This window comes from Cavia porcellus, unplaced genomic scaffold (genome assembly GCF_034190915.1).
Source record: "Cavia porcellus strain 051 isolate PalLab524CR breed Dunkin Hartley unplaced genomic scaffold, mCavPor4.1 scaffold_9, whole genome shotgun sequence".
NCBI lineage: Eukaryota > Metazoa > Chordata > Mammalia > Rodentia > Caviidae > Cavia > Cavia porcellus.
Window position 1 is genome coordinate 3136198 of NW_026947492.1, and position 18811 is coordinate 3155008.

The window sequence follows — 18811 nt, forward strand, 5'->3', positions numbered from 1 at the left end:
ACATAGAACACTGAGCAGGTTCAAAGAGATTACTAGGAAATAAAAAACTCCATTGAAAGCTGGCAAAGCTGCTTGAAAGAAACTAAGGATAGATTATCCAAACTGGAAGACAGGTTTGCAATGTGGGATCATGAAAGGAAAAATTTCTTAAAAATAACAAGGAAACAGGCAGTAACAATACAAAGGCTAGAAGACGATAAGAGGATCTATAACTTAAGAATAAAGAATGTGAATGAAGAAGCAGGGGTACAAACAAAGGAACTACAAAGGTTACTCACAGAAATAATTAAGGAAAACTTCCCAAGCATAGGAAAAGGAAATGATACTCAGATGTATGAGGCATACAGAACTCCAGCCACCTACAACCAAAACAGAGCAATACCCAGGCATGTAATAATCAAGATCCCGGAAATTCAATATAAGAACAGAATATTAAAAGCCATCAGAGAAAAGAAACGGATTACCTATAAAAGGAAAACCCATCAAAATCATGGTAGACTTCTCGACACAGACCATCAAGGCTCAGAGTAAAGTGTTCAAAGCCCTGAAAGAAAATAACCTCCAGCCCAGATTGATGTACCCTGAAAAACTGTCTCTAGAAATTAATGGAGAAATAAGATTCTTCCAAGACAAAGAGGAACTGGGAGAATTCGTGACCTCCAGTCCAAGTCTACAGAGAATACCGAAGGACATTCTAGAGAGAAAGGAAAGTACTAGGATTCCAGGAACAGTGGCAGAGAGGCCTCAATGAATGGAGCAGAAAGTAGAATAAAGAAGAAAAGCAGACAACTAATGGCAGAAAAAGAGCATAACAGAAATGAAGCAGAGAAGGTTGGCTAGAATCCCTAATATAGATGGCCTTGATACACTAAATTAAACAAAAAACCACACGTGGAGTAGATCAGGAGGCAGGGTCCACTGAGATGTTCTTTATAGGAAATATAATTAACCTGAAAAAGAGTACATGGACTGAAAATCAATTATGAGAAAACAATGCTCTATGTGACAGAGAACCAGAGAGTAATAGGGGCAACTAGGCCAGTATTTGTGGATAGGTTGGAAAGACAGGCTTTAATAGGTAAAGGAATACAATCAGAGAGCAAGTCCAGGAGGGTGAAGGTTCGGAATCACTTAGGTAAACAGCAGGTTGCTCCCACTCAATCTAAAAACTGAGGGTGTTGGTCAGACCTAAAAAGGTACTGTGCACCCTGGGGAGTGAAAGGGGAGGAATAGTCTTTAAAAAGATGGCAGAAGATATTGTTAATAGTATATCAGGATTTGAAACCCATATTACTCGCACCTCTCTGCTTAGATAGATTTATTCTGGCCCAGTTTGTCTACTTGCACTAAATCTGAGGGCACAGACAGCTATCCAAAAAATAACAGTATTCATCTTTACTTTCCTATTAACTTAATCTGGAGCACTGTATAACTTATACTGTTTTATCATGACTGATCTTAGTTAAATCTGATTGGTTTGATTGCTGTTTGGTATCCACAGATTTTATTCAAAACTGACATGATTGATAGTATCAAGTCTGAGAGTATAGGCAACTACACTGAAGATGACAAGATTCACTATGATACCCATTCTGGTTTTATTACTACCTGTTTTTGAAGTTTTATACTCTCTACAAAGTTGTATTTTTATTAATATTGTTATGTACTGCTATATTCAATTATACTATGTCTGATGATATAGCCAATTCTATTGAAGATAATAAGAGAACACAGTAACCATTGTAGAAACTCCTTGTATAGTGGTTTTTATATGTCTTTTTCATTTCATGTGTTTATAGGAATATGTTTTGTTTTTTCTTGCTTTATTTTGTTTCTCCCTCTAATATAGAAAGGATAGAAATACATGTTAAGACTCATGCATGCGTAGAACCTATAAACAGATTATGAGAACTGATCTTATAATGCACATTGAAATGAACAAATACTTTGAAGAAAAGGAGACACCACAGTACCTAGTGCTGATCCCGCAGTTATCATGATGTGAAATCCAGCAATACTATTATTCATTGTTCTGAGTGATATTAGCCTGCTTGGGTTTCTTCAACCTCAACATAATTGAAGATATGGATAACTGCATGTATGTTTAAGTGTATGGGGTTGATAATCATATTACTAGGTCATTGTTGGATAGTTGAACAGGATGGTTTGCAGTCTCACTGTTTGAATCCCCACTTTGTATGTTTCACTTTTGTATTTTGAACAACTAAATAGTTGTTCAATAGTAAGAGAACAATGTGCAATAATCAACTAGTGATTTCTTACTGTTTATTTTTTCTTTGAAAGTATGTATTATTTCTACCCATTTTCTGTTTTGTTTAATCTTTCTTTAAGTAAAATTTTTTTTAAAAATTCAGTTATCTTAGCCAATGGAAAAACTTGAGATTATTTGTCTCCTGGAGTGAAGTGATATAAAACATTCTGTATCATCTACAGCATTCTTGTACACATTGATTACTTAACAATATAAAGTTTTAACATCCAGCTTATAAGAACATTAAAATAAAGAAATAAATAATAACAACGGAATATTTATTTCAGAATATGGGCTCTGACCGTCAGCCTCCAAATCACCACGCCACAATAATATGCCCACTGATGTTTATACTCATACATTCTATCCATCACTGTGCCAGAAGGTGGTCCTTCTAATTAACAGTGTGTAGGTGCGATGACAGCATGTGACCTCCAAGATTAGATAGTAAAAGACCTGCTAGCTTTCATCCTGGATCAGCATATACAAGTGTGTGTGTGTGTGTGTGTGTGTGTGTGTGTGTGTGTGTGTGTTGGATTACTTATCGTGGAGGAGACTGTATGTTGTATTGCTGGATTGCTAGCAATGCTATGGAAAAATTCAAATAGAAAAACACTGAACTTCTTGTTAACAGCCACATGCATGACTGAGTGGCTCCTCCAGCCTCAGTCAAAGCTTCATAAAAACTGCAGTGCTAGTGGATATCTAGATTGCACCCTCAGGAGAGATCCTCACCCAACTAGGGTAAATTTTTCATCCTCAGAAACTATATGAAATGATAAATATTTGTTGTTTTCAGTTGTTAAGCTTGGGATAATTTGTTACACAGAAGCAGATAACTAATACATTGATTATTCTACATATAAAACTAGATTTTAGTACTAATCTTTTTAAAAAGGTAGTCAACCAGGTCTTTAGAGGAAAAACTGCACAGACAATTCTATAAGAGAATAAATAAACTTAACAACCACATGAAACTGTGAACCTTAAATCCTGTTTTTAAAATGATTGCTACTAAGAAATAAGAACTGTTAGACAGTTCAAACAGAAACATGTATTATATATTAAGGAAATTATGTCTGTTTTCTTAGATGTGATAATGGTTTTTTTTTTTTACAGGAAAGTGCTATACTTTTAGGAGTTTTGTTGAACTATTTTGGAGTAACAACTCTGTGCAATTTAATTTCAAGTGACTCGGGAAAATGAGAAAATCTAGATAAGCACAGATGAAGTATGGTAAATGTCAATAATTACACATAAAATATAGTTAGGTAATATGAGTGTTTACTATATCAGTGTATAAACTTTAAAAATTTTTCTTAATTAAAATGTTAGAAAAACAATTGAATGCCATTCTTAAACTACAGCTACCTGTTATTATCACTAGATCATAAGAATTCTAGCCCACGGGAAACTTAATACAGATTTCTACACCATAGACTTTTGACACTCAGTTCAGAAGTTTGCACAATTCCAAAGAAATGTATCAGAAGACCACTCTTGAACCAGTAGTTCTACTTAAAAGTTATCCCATCTGTCCACAGAGGCTAAATTCTAACAAGTTGTTATTGATTCCTTCAACTTATTTTCTTCAATTTTTTCTTTTAATAAAAAGCAGACAATTAATAAGCCCAACAGAAATTAGTAATTAGCCCATTTCAGTATACAGGTGTACAAACATAACCATGAACTCATTTTTATAAAAATAAATGAAAAAAACGTGTCTATCAAAACACAAGGGGAAAAGAAAGGCAGAGAAAACTTAACAAGAGGATAAGGATTTCATTCTCAGAAGTTAACTGGAAAAGACCCTTTAAAGCCAGTGAGTTGAATTTCTAAATTTAGTAAAGTTTTCTTATTGTAATCCTGGTATGAAAGCAATACCTGGGTAAACCACCAAGCTGAAAAAAAAATTCAGGGACCTTTTCATCATTAATACAACCAAATAATACTTTAAAAGTGATATAGAGAAAGAAAAATTCAGTATTTATTTCACAAATATGATTACAAATTTCATGGATACTAACAGGACAAGAGAATATTGTGAAAAAAATACATGGCTATAAATTTGACAACTTACATAAAATGGAAAAACCCCTAACTACATAAACTTCTGTAGCTTACTCAAAAGTAAATAACCAAACCGTATGTGTATTCACAGCATTTCCACAAAACACATAAACAAACCAAAACACCAGGCCCAAATAGTTACTCAAGTGAATTCTACAGCACAGAAAAAGGAAGAAAGAAAGAAAGAAGAAGAGAGACAGAGACTAACAGTTCTACCCAACTTTTCCAGAAAACCGAAGAGAGAACTTCCTAACTAATCCCCGGGGCAAACATTACCTTAATACCAAAACCAGAGATACTATGGGCACAGAAAATTACCGATAAGCATCTTTTATGAATCCAGTGGCAAAAATTTTAAAGACACCTTTCAGGAAATTGAATTCAACAATCTATGAGTATAGAGTTGCTTTAACATTTAAAAAATTATATAATTTGCATAGCACTAATTAAAAGCATATGGTCATTTCCATAGTGATGGTGAAAAACACGACAAAATTCAGTAGTTATGACTAAAAGTCATAAATTTTTCTCCTTTATTTCCTAATATTGTGAATAAAACAAAGATGTGTAACTACTACAATTCTCTTCAACACTGCAGATGATTAAGGCAAGAAAGAGAAATAAAGACTATGTGCACCGTAAGGAAGAACTAAAACTATCCTTATTTGCAGATTACTTGGTTAATCTAGGAGAGAGTTTAACGGAGCCTATAAAGATAATCTACTAAAACTAATAAATGAATTTAGCAAAACTTGAGGATAAGACAAGATAGAAAAATCAACTGTTTTTCGACATACATACAACAAATACTTGAAAAGTAAAACAGAAATAGTGAATACTTACGGGCAAATATGACAAAAGAGGTAATATACCCAACACTGCAAAGTACACAACACTGTTGATAAATATGAAAGAAGACCTAAACAATGGAGAGCTAAATTTTATTCATGTTTTGGGATACTCAGTATCATGAATGATCTACAGACTCACTGTAATCCCAATCAAAATCCTACTAATCTGCAGAAGTAATACCCAATAGATATTCTAATTATAATTGCATAATAACTAAAAGACATTGGGAAAGTGGCCAAATACATGGAAATTAAACAACAAAAAACAACAATCTATACATACAAGAAATCAAAGAGAAGTCACAAAACACTTTGAAGTGAAAGTAAACAAAAGGCCTACATATCCAAATTTGTTAATGCATCTAAAACTGTGCTTAGAAAAAATTTCATGTGAGGGTCTACAGTCAGTAATCTAAGTTTTCATTTTAGGACCTAGGAAAAGAAATAAAACTCAAATTACGTCAATTGAAAGAAATAATAAAGTCAGCAAAAGTGATTAAAATAGAGATTTCTGTTCCCAACTATGCTTAAAATAACAAACTAAGAAAAAAAATAGGAAAAACTATATGAAGGAAGCATTTTCAAACAATGGAACATGGACTAGTGGACTAACTGGAACAGGAAATAGTGATCCCTAAAGAAAGGAAACAAGGCATGCCACCAGCAGAGGTGGCACACTACGGGGTGAAGAGGAAGCCAAAGACCGAGCCCAGCCTTACAAGAAGAGCGTGAGCTCACAGACAATACAGCTAACATTTACAAAGCAGAGTTTTAGAAGCAAAGAACTTACTTCAGGCCAGACCTAAAAATACAACTATCTAGCAAAAAATTTATACTACATACTAGCTTGCTTTTATATTCTGCATGTTTTATTTTTCTTATTCCCCATAGCCATGGTCCTCAAAGAGTCTCTCTACAAGAGTAACGTGCACTTTTATTTCTACTTTTATTACAGCTATCACTGTAATATTAAATAACCTACATACATACAGACGCATATATACACATGGATATACTCGTATACGCACACACTTGCGTATGTGTATGTATGTAGCACCGATACGTGCTGGAGACTAAGAATTCTAAATATTTAAAGCTCATTTAGTCCTCCTTGAAGTCCTATGAGCTGGGGTCATTATTGCCCTTGCCAAGAACCCTTCCCAGGATTACACAGAGAGGAAGGAATTCACCAGGGTTCAGCCCTAGCATACTGGTTCCAGACCATTTCTGTAATGCAAAGATCAAGACCAGAAACCTGATTTGACATCTATGTCTCCCACTTATGAACCGTGTGACTTACAGAAAATTTCTGCCTCAATATCTACTATAAAATGAACCAGCTTCAATGATCCAGTTCAAGTTACAAAATGACAAAGCAGGTGCTTTTTTATTGACAGACCTGACATTACTAGATGGGGAGGGGGAGCCTTCAAAGCTTAAAAAGGAAGTGTATCTAAGGGCAACGAGGAAGGTAATTAGTAAAAAATACACTAATCTTGTAAACATTTTCTCATTTTCTATTGTATGATGCAAGCATTATGATCCTTACTTTATAGAGGAAAACACTGAGACTCAGAAATTGACTTACTTATTCGAAATTATTTAAAAAAAAACAGGCTGGAAAGCAAACATCCGAATGCATCTAACGCCCAAGCATTTACTGCTCTACCACAGCGTTTTTCTGGTGTCACTCTTCCTCTCTTCTCAGCAGCAGTAAGCAGAGATTTAAAAGTATCACAAATCTTGCAAAAATCACAAATACAGAGACAAGTGAATGCCAACTTTAAAATGGTAATATATTGTTATTTATAATAAAGTAATATATTGCTATCTATTGTTATCTAAAATAAAAGTGGATACATTTCTGTACAAGTTCTACAAGATAGCCGACTACTAAAACAGAAGGATGAATTTCTGGAGGAAAAGTCTGTAAGGGCCAGGAGCTCAGCTCAGTGGCCATGCGCCTCCCTGGCAAGGGCCAGGTCATCAATTCAATCCCTGGTATCAGACAGACTCCTGGTCAAACAGAAACCCCACCAAAACAAAACAAAACCAGAAAAACCCAAGTCTGAAATCATTCCTAAACAATGAAGAAATACCATAAAAAGTCCAATATAGTGATATTTCTAGAATGTCCAGCTATCTATATCTATATATAGAGAGAAGATATTCCTATAGCATTGTGCCACAAAAATTACTTCCTAACAATAACTCAGAATCATTTTGTTAAAAGCAACCTTCAGTTTTCTTGAAACAAACCAGCAAGCAAGGAAGTCTCGTACGCTGGCTACCTCCAGGAGGGCAGGACAGTCACAAATTATAAATAAACTCCTCTTTTGGTTAGGAAATAGAGCCACTCGTTCATTCACAAATTCATCCAATAAATAGTAATTGGGTGCCAAGCAGATATGGGCATTATTTTATGAATAAACTTGTGGTGGGGCACTAAAGAGGAATGGGGTGTGAGTGGCATGATTAAAAGATACACAGGGTGCTACAAGAGCCTGAAGGTTATTTAGGAAGAGTCAGAGCAGTTCCTGAGGGAAGAATTATTTGAAGAAAGAAAGAAAGAAAATTATGTATAGAATTTTTCCCCTTCACAAATATGTCACACATGACATATTCAAAAGCTATGTAGTAACTACACAATTCTTTGCTGTATAGGATGCTCTGTGCTTTACATGCTGCTTACTCTCTCTGGCCATTTTCCACTAAATAACTGATAAAATCTCAGTAACTCACAGAATCCCAAAGTCCTCTATACAGATTCCTACCATCTAGTTGTTAACAACTGCTCTATAACAACCTAAATACTTTAATAAGTTACAGGACCTGTATCAATGATGGGAAACTTTTTAGAGCTCCAGTGTTAACTGCCCCTTGCAGCACACATGTCACTGACCTACATGCATGCTATTATAGGTTCTTCACGTTGGTGGAGCAGGTGAACTCTGATCCCTGAGCTCAGGTTAAAGTTTCTTTGATATAAAAAGTACCTTTAACCAAAAACCCTAGTACATTTCCAAACTAGAATCCCCTAATAAGCATCTTCATCTAACATGATATCCATTTTTAAAAACATAGACAATAAAGTTACCTTTATACATACAGTAGAGAATTAAAGACAGTTGTCCTGATGATCCTGCCTCCTCTCTTTATCCACTGCCCCTAAAAATACTTTCCCCTGCATTTTCTAGGTAATCATGGTCAAGCTGAAGAGATAAAAGATTCTCTTTTATACACACCATTGAAAAGAATACACTGAAGCAACAAATCCAAAACTCATTTACATATGACACGTAAATGTATTCTTGCATATTTATTTGGCAGAATATCTCCCATTAAAATCTGATTAGGCATCTATTACAAGTAATTTACATTTCCTAATCAAACCAATGACTAAAGTGTATGTCTTTTTGGTACTTTTTTTGAAAAAAATACTGAATCTGAGAACTGCAAATATAGCGACCTAAATATTTTGGCCAGTTTCACTTACTGGAATTAGGATATATAATTTATTTTTGGCACTGAAAAACTTCCATATATCAACAGATTTTATATTAAATTACTCCTGAATTTCTACACATTTTTTGCCTGCTTTTTCACTTTACTGTCACTTGTTAGCCAATAACACCTAAAAGAAATCAATATTTTAAAAATAAGCTTCATGATTATTTTTCTTTATATCTAAAACTGTTACAAAATTTACCTCATTCGCACATAGAAATCACCTTGTGATAAAACCATCAAATTTTTGTGTTGCAAATTTTTAATATTGTGACTTAGCAGTTTCTACAAATTTTTGACAGAATGTGGAAACTGTATATTTGTATACTATGTGATACTCACTTTTGAACCAGTTTTAAAGCAATCAGGCATTCAACAGCACTCTAAAAGTTTCTATGATTACAGCATAAGTCACAGTTTCTATTATATTAAGCAGAGAATTCTGGTGCTGATAAACAACCCCACACACACACACAAAAAAATACATAATCTGAAAAACTCTCCCTGTCCTATAAAGTTCTGACACATGCCAAATACATATTGCAGGCTTTGCACTTACCTAGTACTAGGCTGCTTTTGGAGGGCTTTATCCAGGATAAGAGATGGGGCACTCCTCCTCCTTTCTGCTAGTGTTTTCATTTTCTATTGAGAAAAAAATCAAGATGAAGACCAGTTGGCTTGTGAGAGAGGCAAATGTTGATTTTTTCAATCCAATTCAATAAGTTTTGTATTGCTTATCAAGAAGATTATAATTTCATTACGGCTACTACACTATAATACACAAAACAGGATAATAAGTGTTAATAGGTATAGTACTCTCTACGATCACAGAATAGAGATTAAAAGTTGACTACAGAATCTAGGAAAAGCACCATCATAACCATTGCTTCCAGTGTCAGGTCCCATGCTGAAAACTGGCCAGAAAGTGTTTCGCTGACATCCACAAATATCATCAGAGTAGGCACAGTGGTATTGTTTGTACCTCTTAGGCAGGACAGTCTCAAGTTGAGTCTCAAGAAAGAAAACTTAGGTCAAGTAAAGGGGAGGAGAGCCAGTTAAAGCAAAACCAATGGTGACAGATTCTTACATAAATATATAACCTTTAAATTTTATTTTAAATTTAAATACACATTTTAGAGTTGCTTATTCAAAAAGGATGTTTTTCTGTAGTATTTTTCTTCTTTTTAAGTGATACATAAGTATACATCAGATCCTTTGGAATACTTTGTTTCCAGTGATCTGAACTTTATGGTAAATGAGGCTTTATTCCACTTGAATTAACCAGCTAGTTACTCTCTGAATTCAGTCTTACATATCTAACAGCACTAGATAGAGCCAGCAGGTCTACTAGAGACAGACAAGTAAAGTTAGTAAGACAGTCACAGCCACACTAGTCCAGAGTGCAGCTGAGACTGTGTCACCACGCCGGTTACCCCATCCTGTCCCTCCTATGAGACTAGAGTCTCCTGCGAGACTCCCAGGTCTCACCCATGGCCTGAGGGCCCAGGCCAGCCAATCTCAGGAAGAGAACACTGCTCTCAGAGGAACCATAGAAAACTAATGCGCAGACTCAGGTCAGCATCCTGTTACATGACTCACGAAAGGACTTCCAGTTAAGTTAGTAAAATAAAACACAGACACTAGACTAGGACCGAGATGCTGTACTTCACAGCATAATTCCTCTCCCACAGGTTCGCCAGGTTCCCGGGCACTGCTCTCAAATGGCTGCGGTCACCACTATTTTGGTCCCAGTTTCAGTGTTCCCTCATTGACCTTTGGCTTATATGCAGATTCTACAGCTCCAAATCTCCTAGCAGCAGAGACCACTATATGAAAGTTGGTAAGATAAACGTTATCAAAGGGCAGGCAACGAACAGGTGAAGAAACAGACACTATCAAACACTTTAATCAGAGAGAACTAACCATGAACCAGCTTTAGGCTCCAGGTTACTTCCTGAAAAATGTTTGCATGTGAATTTAGTTCCTTTCTTATACAGAAACAGTCACAGCTACCATCTGACTCCCCCAAAAGCCTAACCCCTCTCAACAGTAGTGATTGCAATAACTGGTTTATATCCCATGCTTCACGAGCTTCAGGGCAAGGCTTTCATTAGTTGCAGCCCTTAGAAACATATCCTTCGGGGCTGAGGATTCAGCTAGGCGGCATAAGCGCCTGCCTGGCAAGTGCGAGGTCGTGAGTTCGATCCCCGTTACCAAACCCCCCCCCCAAAAAAAAACAAAATAAAAGAAACATAACCTTCAGGAATCTCAACATACTAAGGCTGTTATGACTACTGTAAGGGTTGCAGGGAAAGGAAATCTGGGAGAAAATACTGACATTTCAGGGTGCAGCAGCATCTATCCATATGAAGACCCTCAACAATGGAAGGCTGAATTGATTTTAACACGATGTGGGGGGCAGTTTGTTCGTATGTACCAAGCTATGTCCCAGACTTATGCAGGACTCTGTTCCGTGTCAGGCTTGGGCTTGATTCTACTCCTTTTATTTAGGACCCACTTTTTTCTTTAAAATTAGAAGTGAGCCCAATTGTGTTAGCTTTATTTTAGCCCCTTACTTCCTGTCTGTTTTGACCTTGAAGGTTTGCCTAATCTATCTTGGGGGCCTTTTCCAGACCTCTGCTTTCCTTAACTCTGACATCGCTGTCAGTAGGGCCTAGAACGAGGCCTTCATTAGCAGGACTTCGAACGCTAGACTACCTGGCATTCAGATGTACAAAGAATTGGGAGGGCTGAAAGGGCAGCTTTACGATGAGTAAACCTAAAAAAAGGAAAGATTGTGGGAAAAAAGTTAAAATGATCTGAGATTCTTCATTGGAAACAGTATCACATGAAAATGCAACATTATCACATGGAGGAAAGTAAGCATCTTTTGAAGAAGATAAAACAAAAAAATGAGTAGAAGTACAGAATAAGCATCCAAGTTGACCCTGGGTATATAATCTGTTGAGAATTTACGAAAGTTGCAAACTATATGGTCAACGTGTATCTGCTGATAATGTAAAAGTTAAGTGCTTATCAACCAATGCTACTGGAATAAATGGGTACATGAAAAAGAATAAGGTTGGGCTTCTAAGTCTTAATATATCAAAATTGTTTAAAACTGATTAAAGGCCTAGAGGAAAAAGCCTAAAACTCTGAAAATCTGAGTCAAAAAAATAGGGAAAAAGTTCATGAAGTAATCAATAGTTTTCTAAATATAACACCCAAAGCACAGGCAACAAATAATAAAAACAAATTAGATATTCTTTGAAATTTAAAACTTCTATGCTTCAAAGACCACCATTAAGAAAGTAAAAAGACAATGCTCAAAATGGAGAAAATTTTTGCAAATTATGTATCTAATAAGTGACTTATTTAAATTACATAAGGAAATATTACAAATCTATCTAACAAATTATCTAACAAAAACACAAGCAAGGGTCTAACTATAAGCAATTCTCCATAGCTACACAAACACCTTAAGCATATGAAAAATGGTTCAACGTTATTAGCCACAAAGGAAATGTAGGAAAAAACCACAATGAGATTTCATTTCATACACATTAGAGTGACTATAGTAAGAAAAGAAGCCATAGGCACAGGCAAACCCTTTCTTGCTTAGGACTCCAGCAGCACAGGAAACAATAGCAAGAGTCAACAAACAGTACTGAATCAATTTAAAAGTTTTGTACAGCAAAGGAAACAGATGAAGTTAAGAAACAGCTTATAGGATGGAAGAAAAATCTTTACCAGCAACTCCTCTGGCAGAGGATTACTAGCTAGAATCACAACAAACTTTAAAAAAAAAAATCCTAAAAATAAACAAATAGGAAAAACCCCTTTAAAATCAAATAAAACTAAAAAATTAATAAATAAGCAAAAAAAAAAAAAAAATGATACTCAAAAGAAGACATACAAATGCCCAGTAAGTATATGGCAAAAATGCTCAACATCTTTAACCATTAGGGAAATGCAAATCAAAACTACACTGAGATTGTCTCGTTCAGAATGGCTATCATTAAGAGCACTAAAATAAATCCTGGGCGGAGGTAAGTAAAATGCAACCCTCCTACACGGCTGATTGCAATGTAAATTAATGCAGCCACTGCGGAAACCAGTACGGGTGCTCCTCAGGGAAGAACGACAACACCTAACACAGGGCTGCCCTTTGATCCAGTTGCCCCAGCCCGTGGTATGTACCTAAAGCAACGAAAAGCAGCACCTGCGGGACACCTGCACACCCACGACTAACGTGGGGCAGGTCACAACAACCAGGACACGGCGCCCGCCGTCTGGGTGCCCACTACACATAACAGCGAAATACTATTTAGCCACAAGAAGGAAATCGTTATTTGCAAGTAAGTGGATGGATCTGAACACCACTTGGGGTTAAGCAAAACAAGACGGACTCAGAAAGACAAATATCACATGCTTGGCCCTAAACATAGCTTGACTGAAAATGACGGTGAACATTTAAGTTCTTTGTAAAAATTGTAATAAAAAACACACTGACATTGATCCCTTTCAAAATATTCTCCCTCACATCAAACACTTGTCCCACTTTCTGAAGCAGTTCGGGAAACCCTTTTTTCAAGTGCCTTTAGCTGTACTGCTGTGATGGCCTTGATGTCCTGAATGGGTTGAAAATGTTTCCATTCACGGCTGTTTCACTTTGTGGAGGTCACGCAGTGCCACATGGAGCGAGCAGGGCGGGTGAGGACAGTCTGCAATGTTTCTGCGCACTCACGTTCCACTGAACAGTTCTCGGCAGCAGCATTCACCAAGTATCTGATCGTATTTCACACAGACAGCAAAGAGGACTTGCAGAACTGCTTTAGGAAGCGGCAAAAATGATGGGCTAAGTATGTGTGCAGTGAGGGGAGTTACCCTGAAGGGAATTAACTGCAAGATCCCTTTTACTGTAAAACGAGAAAAACATACGCCCTGAGCCGCTCCCCCAAACCCGAAACTAGGATGTGGGAAGCGCAAGAGCAGGAAAGTGGGAGAGGGTCAAAAACCATGATACGCATGTGGAGCCTGTCCAAACTAAACTCATTAATCTGTACAGCCAAGCTGGGCCTGGCGCCTCACGCCTGTCATGCTAGCACTTAGGAGACTGAGGCAGGAGGATCGGCGAGTTCAAGACCAGCCTGGACTACAAAGTGAGCTCAACGCCAGCCTGAACTGCACAGCAAGACTCTGTCTCAAAAAGACGAGAAAAAAAAAAAAAAAAAAAAAAAAAAAAAAAAAACCCAAACGAACAATAACAAAAAAACCTATACAGCCAATTTTTTTAAAGTATACACACAAAAAAAGAATTTACTGGTGAAGGTGGAAAGAAATTTGATTTTTATACACGACATGAGAATGTAAAATGGTGCATTATTGTGAAAACAGTTTGGCAGGTCTTCAAATAGATAAACATAAAGGTTATCATATATAAATCCTGAAACTTTACTCCTAGATAGGTGGCCAAGAGTAATGAAATTGCACGCCCACATAAAGATCTGGGCACAACCTTCCACAACAGCATCATTCACATGGAAACAACCCAGTGCCTGTCATCTGGTGATGAATAAACAAAACGTGATGTATTTATACAATGAAATGTTATGTGGTGGTAAAAGAAATAAACTGAAACATTCTACAGATCCAATGAACCTTAAGGTTAACATCATAATTTAGAAAACAAGCCATCTATACCAATCGTTCAGAACCAATGTACACACTCCACGCAGATGTGTTTTCTAGGGTTGGGGTAAGGGGTTTAGCGCCGATCACTAAGAGGCAGGGTGCACCGTTCTGAGGCAAAGAAACTGCCTTAAACTGGGGATGGACACACAAGTCTATGACTATTCTAAATGCCACTGAACTGCACACTTCACATGTGTGAGTTATATGGTATGTAAATTATATTTGTTACGTGTTAAACTATTTATCTAAATACTAACCTACTGGGCCCTATCCCAGCTAACTGGTTCATAGCCAGAAGCTAAAATTCATTTCTTATAATAATCTTCTGAAGTATAATGTATGAAGTGGACAATTATTTGATTTTTGTCTAATACATTTTTGTACAAAAATTCTCAATGATTCTCCATTTGAACCGTCTGAAACCTGAGGAAGTTGCTCATCTGCCTGTTGTGATTTGCTAACATTCCTTCCCTCCTCCTCCTGTGGCCAATCTAGGGCTTCCGGGTGAAAAATTCTTGAGCGTTGCATATTAAGTGAACAACATCAACCGTGTATGAGATTTTACGGTGAGAGCACAAGAGTGCCTATGTAAGAAAATGAGGTCATAACATGGTTACTTAAGAAACAAGTTGTGCGTTTTTATTTTGAAGAACTCAGGAAATACCTTTTACATAAAAACTTGCATATAGACTCTTACCACAAGTTGTCTTTCTTTCAATCAAGAAATGTAGCACTATATTGAAACCTCTAAATCACCCTGAGCCTGGTAATTCTTAGCTCTCATAGTGATTAAAGAAAATAAAGCATATCAAAGGAAAGGAGCAGGATGAAAGATTTAAGTCAGAGGTTACCGCAATGTTTCATGCATTGTTTAGAAACAAAATCCAAGCATTTCAGTCAACTTTAAGTGAAATGGTGCTAGAGATACTTTCAAGCATTTAAAATAAATAAACACAGCATTAATACAAAGGTTTTGAGGAAAGCTTTTTTAAAACACCAAATTTTCAAGGCTAGGAAAAACTATTCAAACTACAAATTAACTTGTTCAAATTTGACTGGTAATTTTTGTGGCTAGTCTGTGCCATTTAGTGAGCAATACTTTATCTCTTGCCTTCCCTGCATGCCTGCAGCGTTTATTTGCAGAGATATATCGAAGCCTCTGAACAATTATAGTTCAAAGGCATTTGCTCTGGGAAGGAAAAAAATTATTTTTAACCTTACACCTTGTTTCTGGATGCTGTTATTACAACAAGATTCTGGCCGCGTGGTAATCTGAAACTTGCCCTCTGTCCGTCTGGCCTGCGGTAAGTGCACTCCTCTGTCCACTCATAAATCACACTACTCAGAATCAATCTGAACATTTAAGTAAAACAGTGTTTTCACAAATAACGTAAAGGAATCTAGATTCCTTTCTGAGTTTAAGGAAGAAATGGTTTTACTTTTGGCTCTTTCCTCTTTCCATAAGACAATTATCACTTTGAAGTATAACAAACATAAAAATCTATGTGATGAAGAAAAACGCACTCTGGGCTGGCAGATACTGAGCCTTAATTTTGGGCCCCGGACTACCACATTATTTCCCAGATTCTCTCTAAAATGCACATAACATCTGGTCTACCTATCACAAAGAATCAAATAAAGATATACTTTGAAGTGAAACGCACTATGATAATATACATTGTGGTAAGCTTCAAAGTACTTAACTACTGTGTGCACATAAACATAAGAATATTAGAATGTCCTCCACAAATTATGCATGTTCTCTGGCTCCAACCCTGCCCATACAGGATTCTGATGTAGCATCACGGGCCTTCAAACTGGCCGAATGTTCTTCCTTAGCAAAGCCAACAGTTCCAACCTTTGGTGATGATTTCCTTTCAGCAGTCCTAGTACAGTGTCCATCACCCATATGGCTTCTAATGCAGCAGTCCCTTACAGGGCAGGACTCCACCACTCCGCTTACATGGCGGCCCACATGAAATGGTAGTATTTGTACAACTGTGATGCACGATGATAAAGGGGCACTCTGGCTACCCCGATACCCACCCACTTGCCCGAGAGTCAAGGGGGTGGATACCAGACACATGTGCAATGGTGAGTTCTGCCTTATAGGAGGCACTTTTCTCACACAGAGGGGGGAAAATACTGCAATCAAATTCAAAAGACATAAAGGTAAAAAGTATATCAAATGAGAGTAAAAAACAAATCCCAGTCTATCTAGCTTCAGACATAATGCTACCTATTAATGGCTATTACCAGACCTGAGGCTCAAGGAGGTGAGTGCAGGCGTGGAAGAAACTCTCTTAGGTATAAATTAGGCCCTAGGTAAATAAAGAAAAAGCAAAAGGACACAGAGCAGCTGGGCTTTCCAGATCTGTGATATGTGAGATGATGTGGTCACACACATTCCATCTTCAGAGCCCACATACAAGTGACCAGACATCTAAAAACAGGTTTTACATTTCATTTGTGCCATGTGACAGGTGTCTGTCAAAATTAGGTCAAAGCTACTCAGCATTACACTGACATACAGTGACAGTGGGGCTGCTTCTGCTATTGGTTGGCTGTTTCTAAACTTGTCCCTACACAAAAAATAGAAGACTAAAACAAAATTTTAAAATGAACCGGATGGTGTTTCCTACACGCCAGACTGCTGGTGGCTGAGCCGAGGCAATGACCTCTGCTGCTTTTCCACCCTCCCTAACGGCGCTGAAGTCTCCCTGACACAAGCAGAAGCTAAAGATCACCCTCTCCACTACCAAATGGAAACTTTCCTCTGCAGGCTTTCTGCACACATCGGGACCTGTGCAGAGTCCTGTGATTTACACACTTGAGATGAGCTTAACAACTGTGAAAGAATTCAGATATGTATGTAAGTTATCGATTGGATAAGATTTCTGTCCCATAGCTACCATCAGTTTTCACACTTCTCAGTCTACTAAACATGTTCCACATTTTGTCTGACAGAACTTTGACCAATCATAGCCTCGGAGAACGTACAAGGGAGTGATAAATGGCTTCACGATGACCATTTCAGAAACAGCAGCAAAAAATGCACCATTTTAAGCACATGTGGCGTGTGACCTTTTAGTCTATGAGTTAAAACTGTCTATTTTAACCTAGGAGACTCAGTTTTCAACATTAACAATTACTTTTCAGATAAATTCATAAAGTAAGATTACCCTTAGCTTTGATTTTATAAAAAACCGATTCATTCTGTTCTAATACATGAATTTTAGAGTTATAAAGTTAATTTTTATTTCGCCATGTGTTATTGTGCTCAAATGTTAAGAATAACTATGGATGCAAGATATATATTTCTCAGACTCAAGATTTCTAATACAAATGTTTACTGAACTCAATGCATTTCAGCTGGATTTCCAACACACGTGACTTTCCATAGCAAAATTACCTAAGACAGGATTTGGTGCACCCACACATAACTTTGAAATATTGCTCCATGAGTCTGTCTGGAGAACATGCCAAGCTTTCCAACAGCAAGCTGGGCTGAGGTACTGACACTGAGATTGGTCCTGGCTGAAAGAGCTCCTGAGATACATCTGGCTTTACACGAAACATCAGAGAGTGGCAGACACAAAGAAAAACCATGAAGATGCAAGTTACTGTGTCCTTGATTGTCAATAATAGCCAGTGTTGACCTAACATTTACCTGGAGGCTGCAGTGGATATAACCAAGCAATCCTGATTTTACGCCATACACATTGTAAACACCAGCAAACAAGGGCTCAGTAGGATGCTGGCTTAACCACTGGCATCTTGTTTTTCTTAGTGCTGAGAGAATTAAAGCTTCCTCACTCCGATGCTTCATTCAAACCCCGGTACCAGACACACACATGGTCAAAGTCAGTGCCTGGAGTGTACTACATAGTGCTATAAATAGAGCTAGATGCAGACAATGAAAAAAAAAAAAAAAGAATGAAGACTTTACAATAGCAAGTGGGATATTGTAATTTGTTGGAGCTATTTTAAAATGATTTGTTCTTGACTGACTTTCTATATTATAAATCTTTCTTTCCCATTCCAACACACAACTATTAAAGATTTTTCAATTTGTAAGTGAGACTTAAGGGTCAGTGTGTTTGAATCTTACACAAATCAACCCTAAGTAAAATGATTCTAAGACATATTTTCATTGCATTAAAATATGGATATCTCCAAGGACACATTATTCCAGAGGAATTTAAAGTATTATTTTTATGTTACTGTTATATTTTAGAATATAATATAATAGGAATTAGACAGTATTGTAGATATATATTATATATTCTTTAAAAGAACCTCAGTGATGGAAAGTCTTTGTTATCTGAGAGTGGGTTTGAGTTTTTAAAACTGACAGTCTGACTAGCAAGTAAAGATAAGTGATTCAGGTAGGTAATTCTCCTGGAGGTTAAAATAA

At 36.8% G+C, this 18811-nt stretch overlaps 1 protein-coding gene across 3 annotated transcripts in view; it reads right to left on the bottom strand.

The window, feature by feature from the left end:
* The window catches only part of Arhgap20 (Rho GTPase activating protein 20), a 119678-nt gene that overhangs the window by 95702 nt on the left and 5165 nt on the right, over positions 1 to 18811 (bottom strand). For 2 of the 3 annotated variants that reach the window (XM_063255724.1, XM_063255725.1), the window contains exon 2: positions 9260 to 9342. In XM_063255724.1, the coding sequence (XP_063111794.1) occupies positions 9260 to 9342 (83 nt within the window). Of the gene's footprint in view, positions 1 to 9259; positions 9343 to 18811 lie in introns of those variants that run through there. The other variant, XM_063255726.1, reaches the window with a different exon arrangement.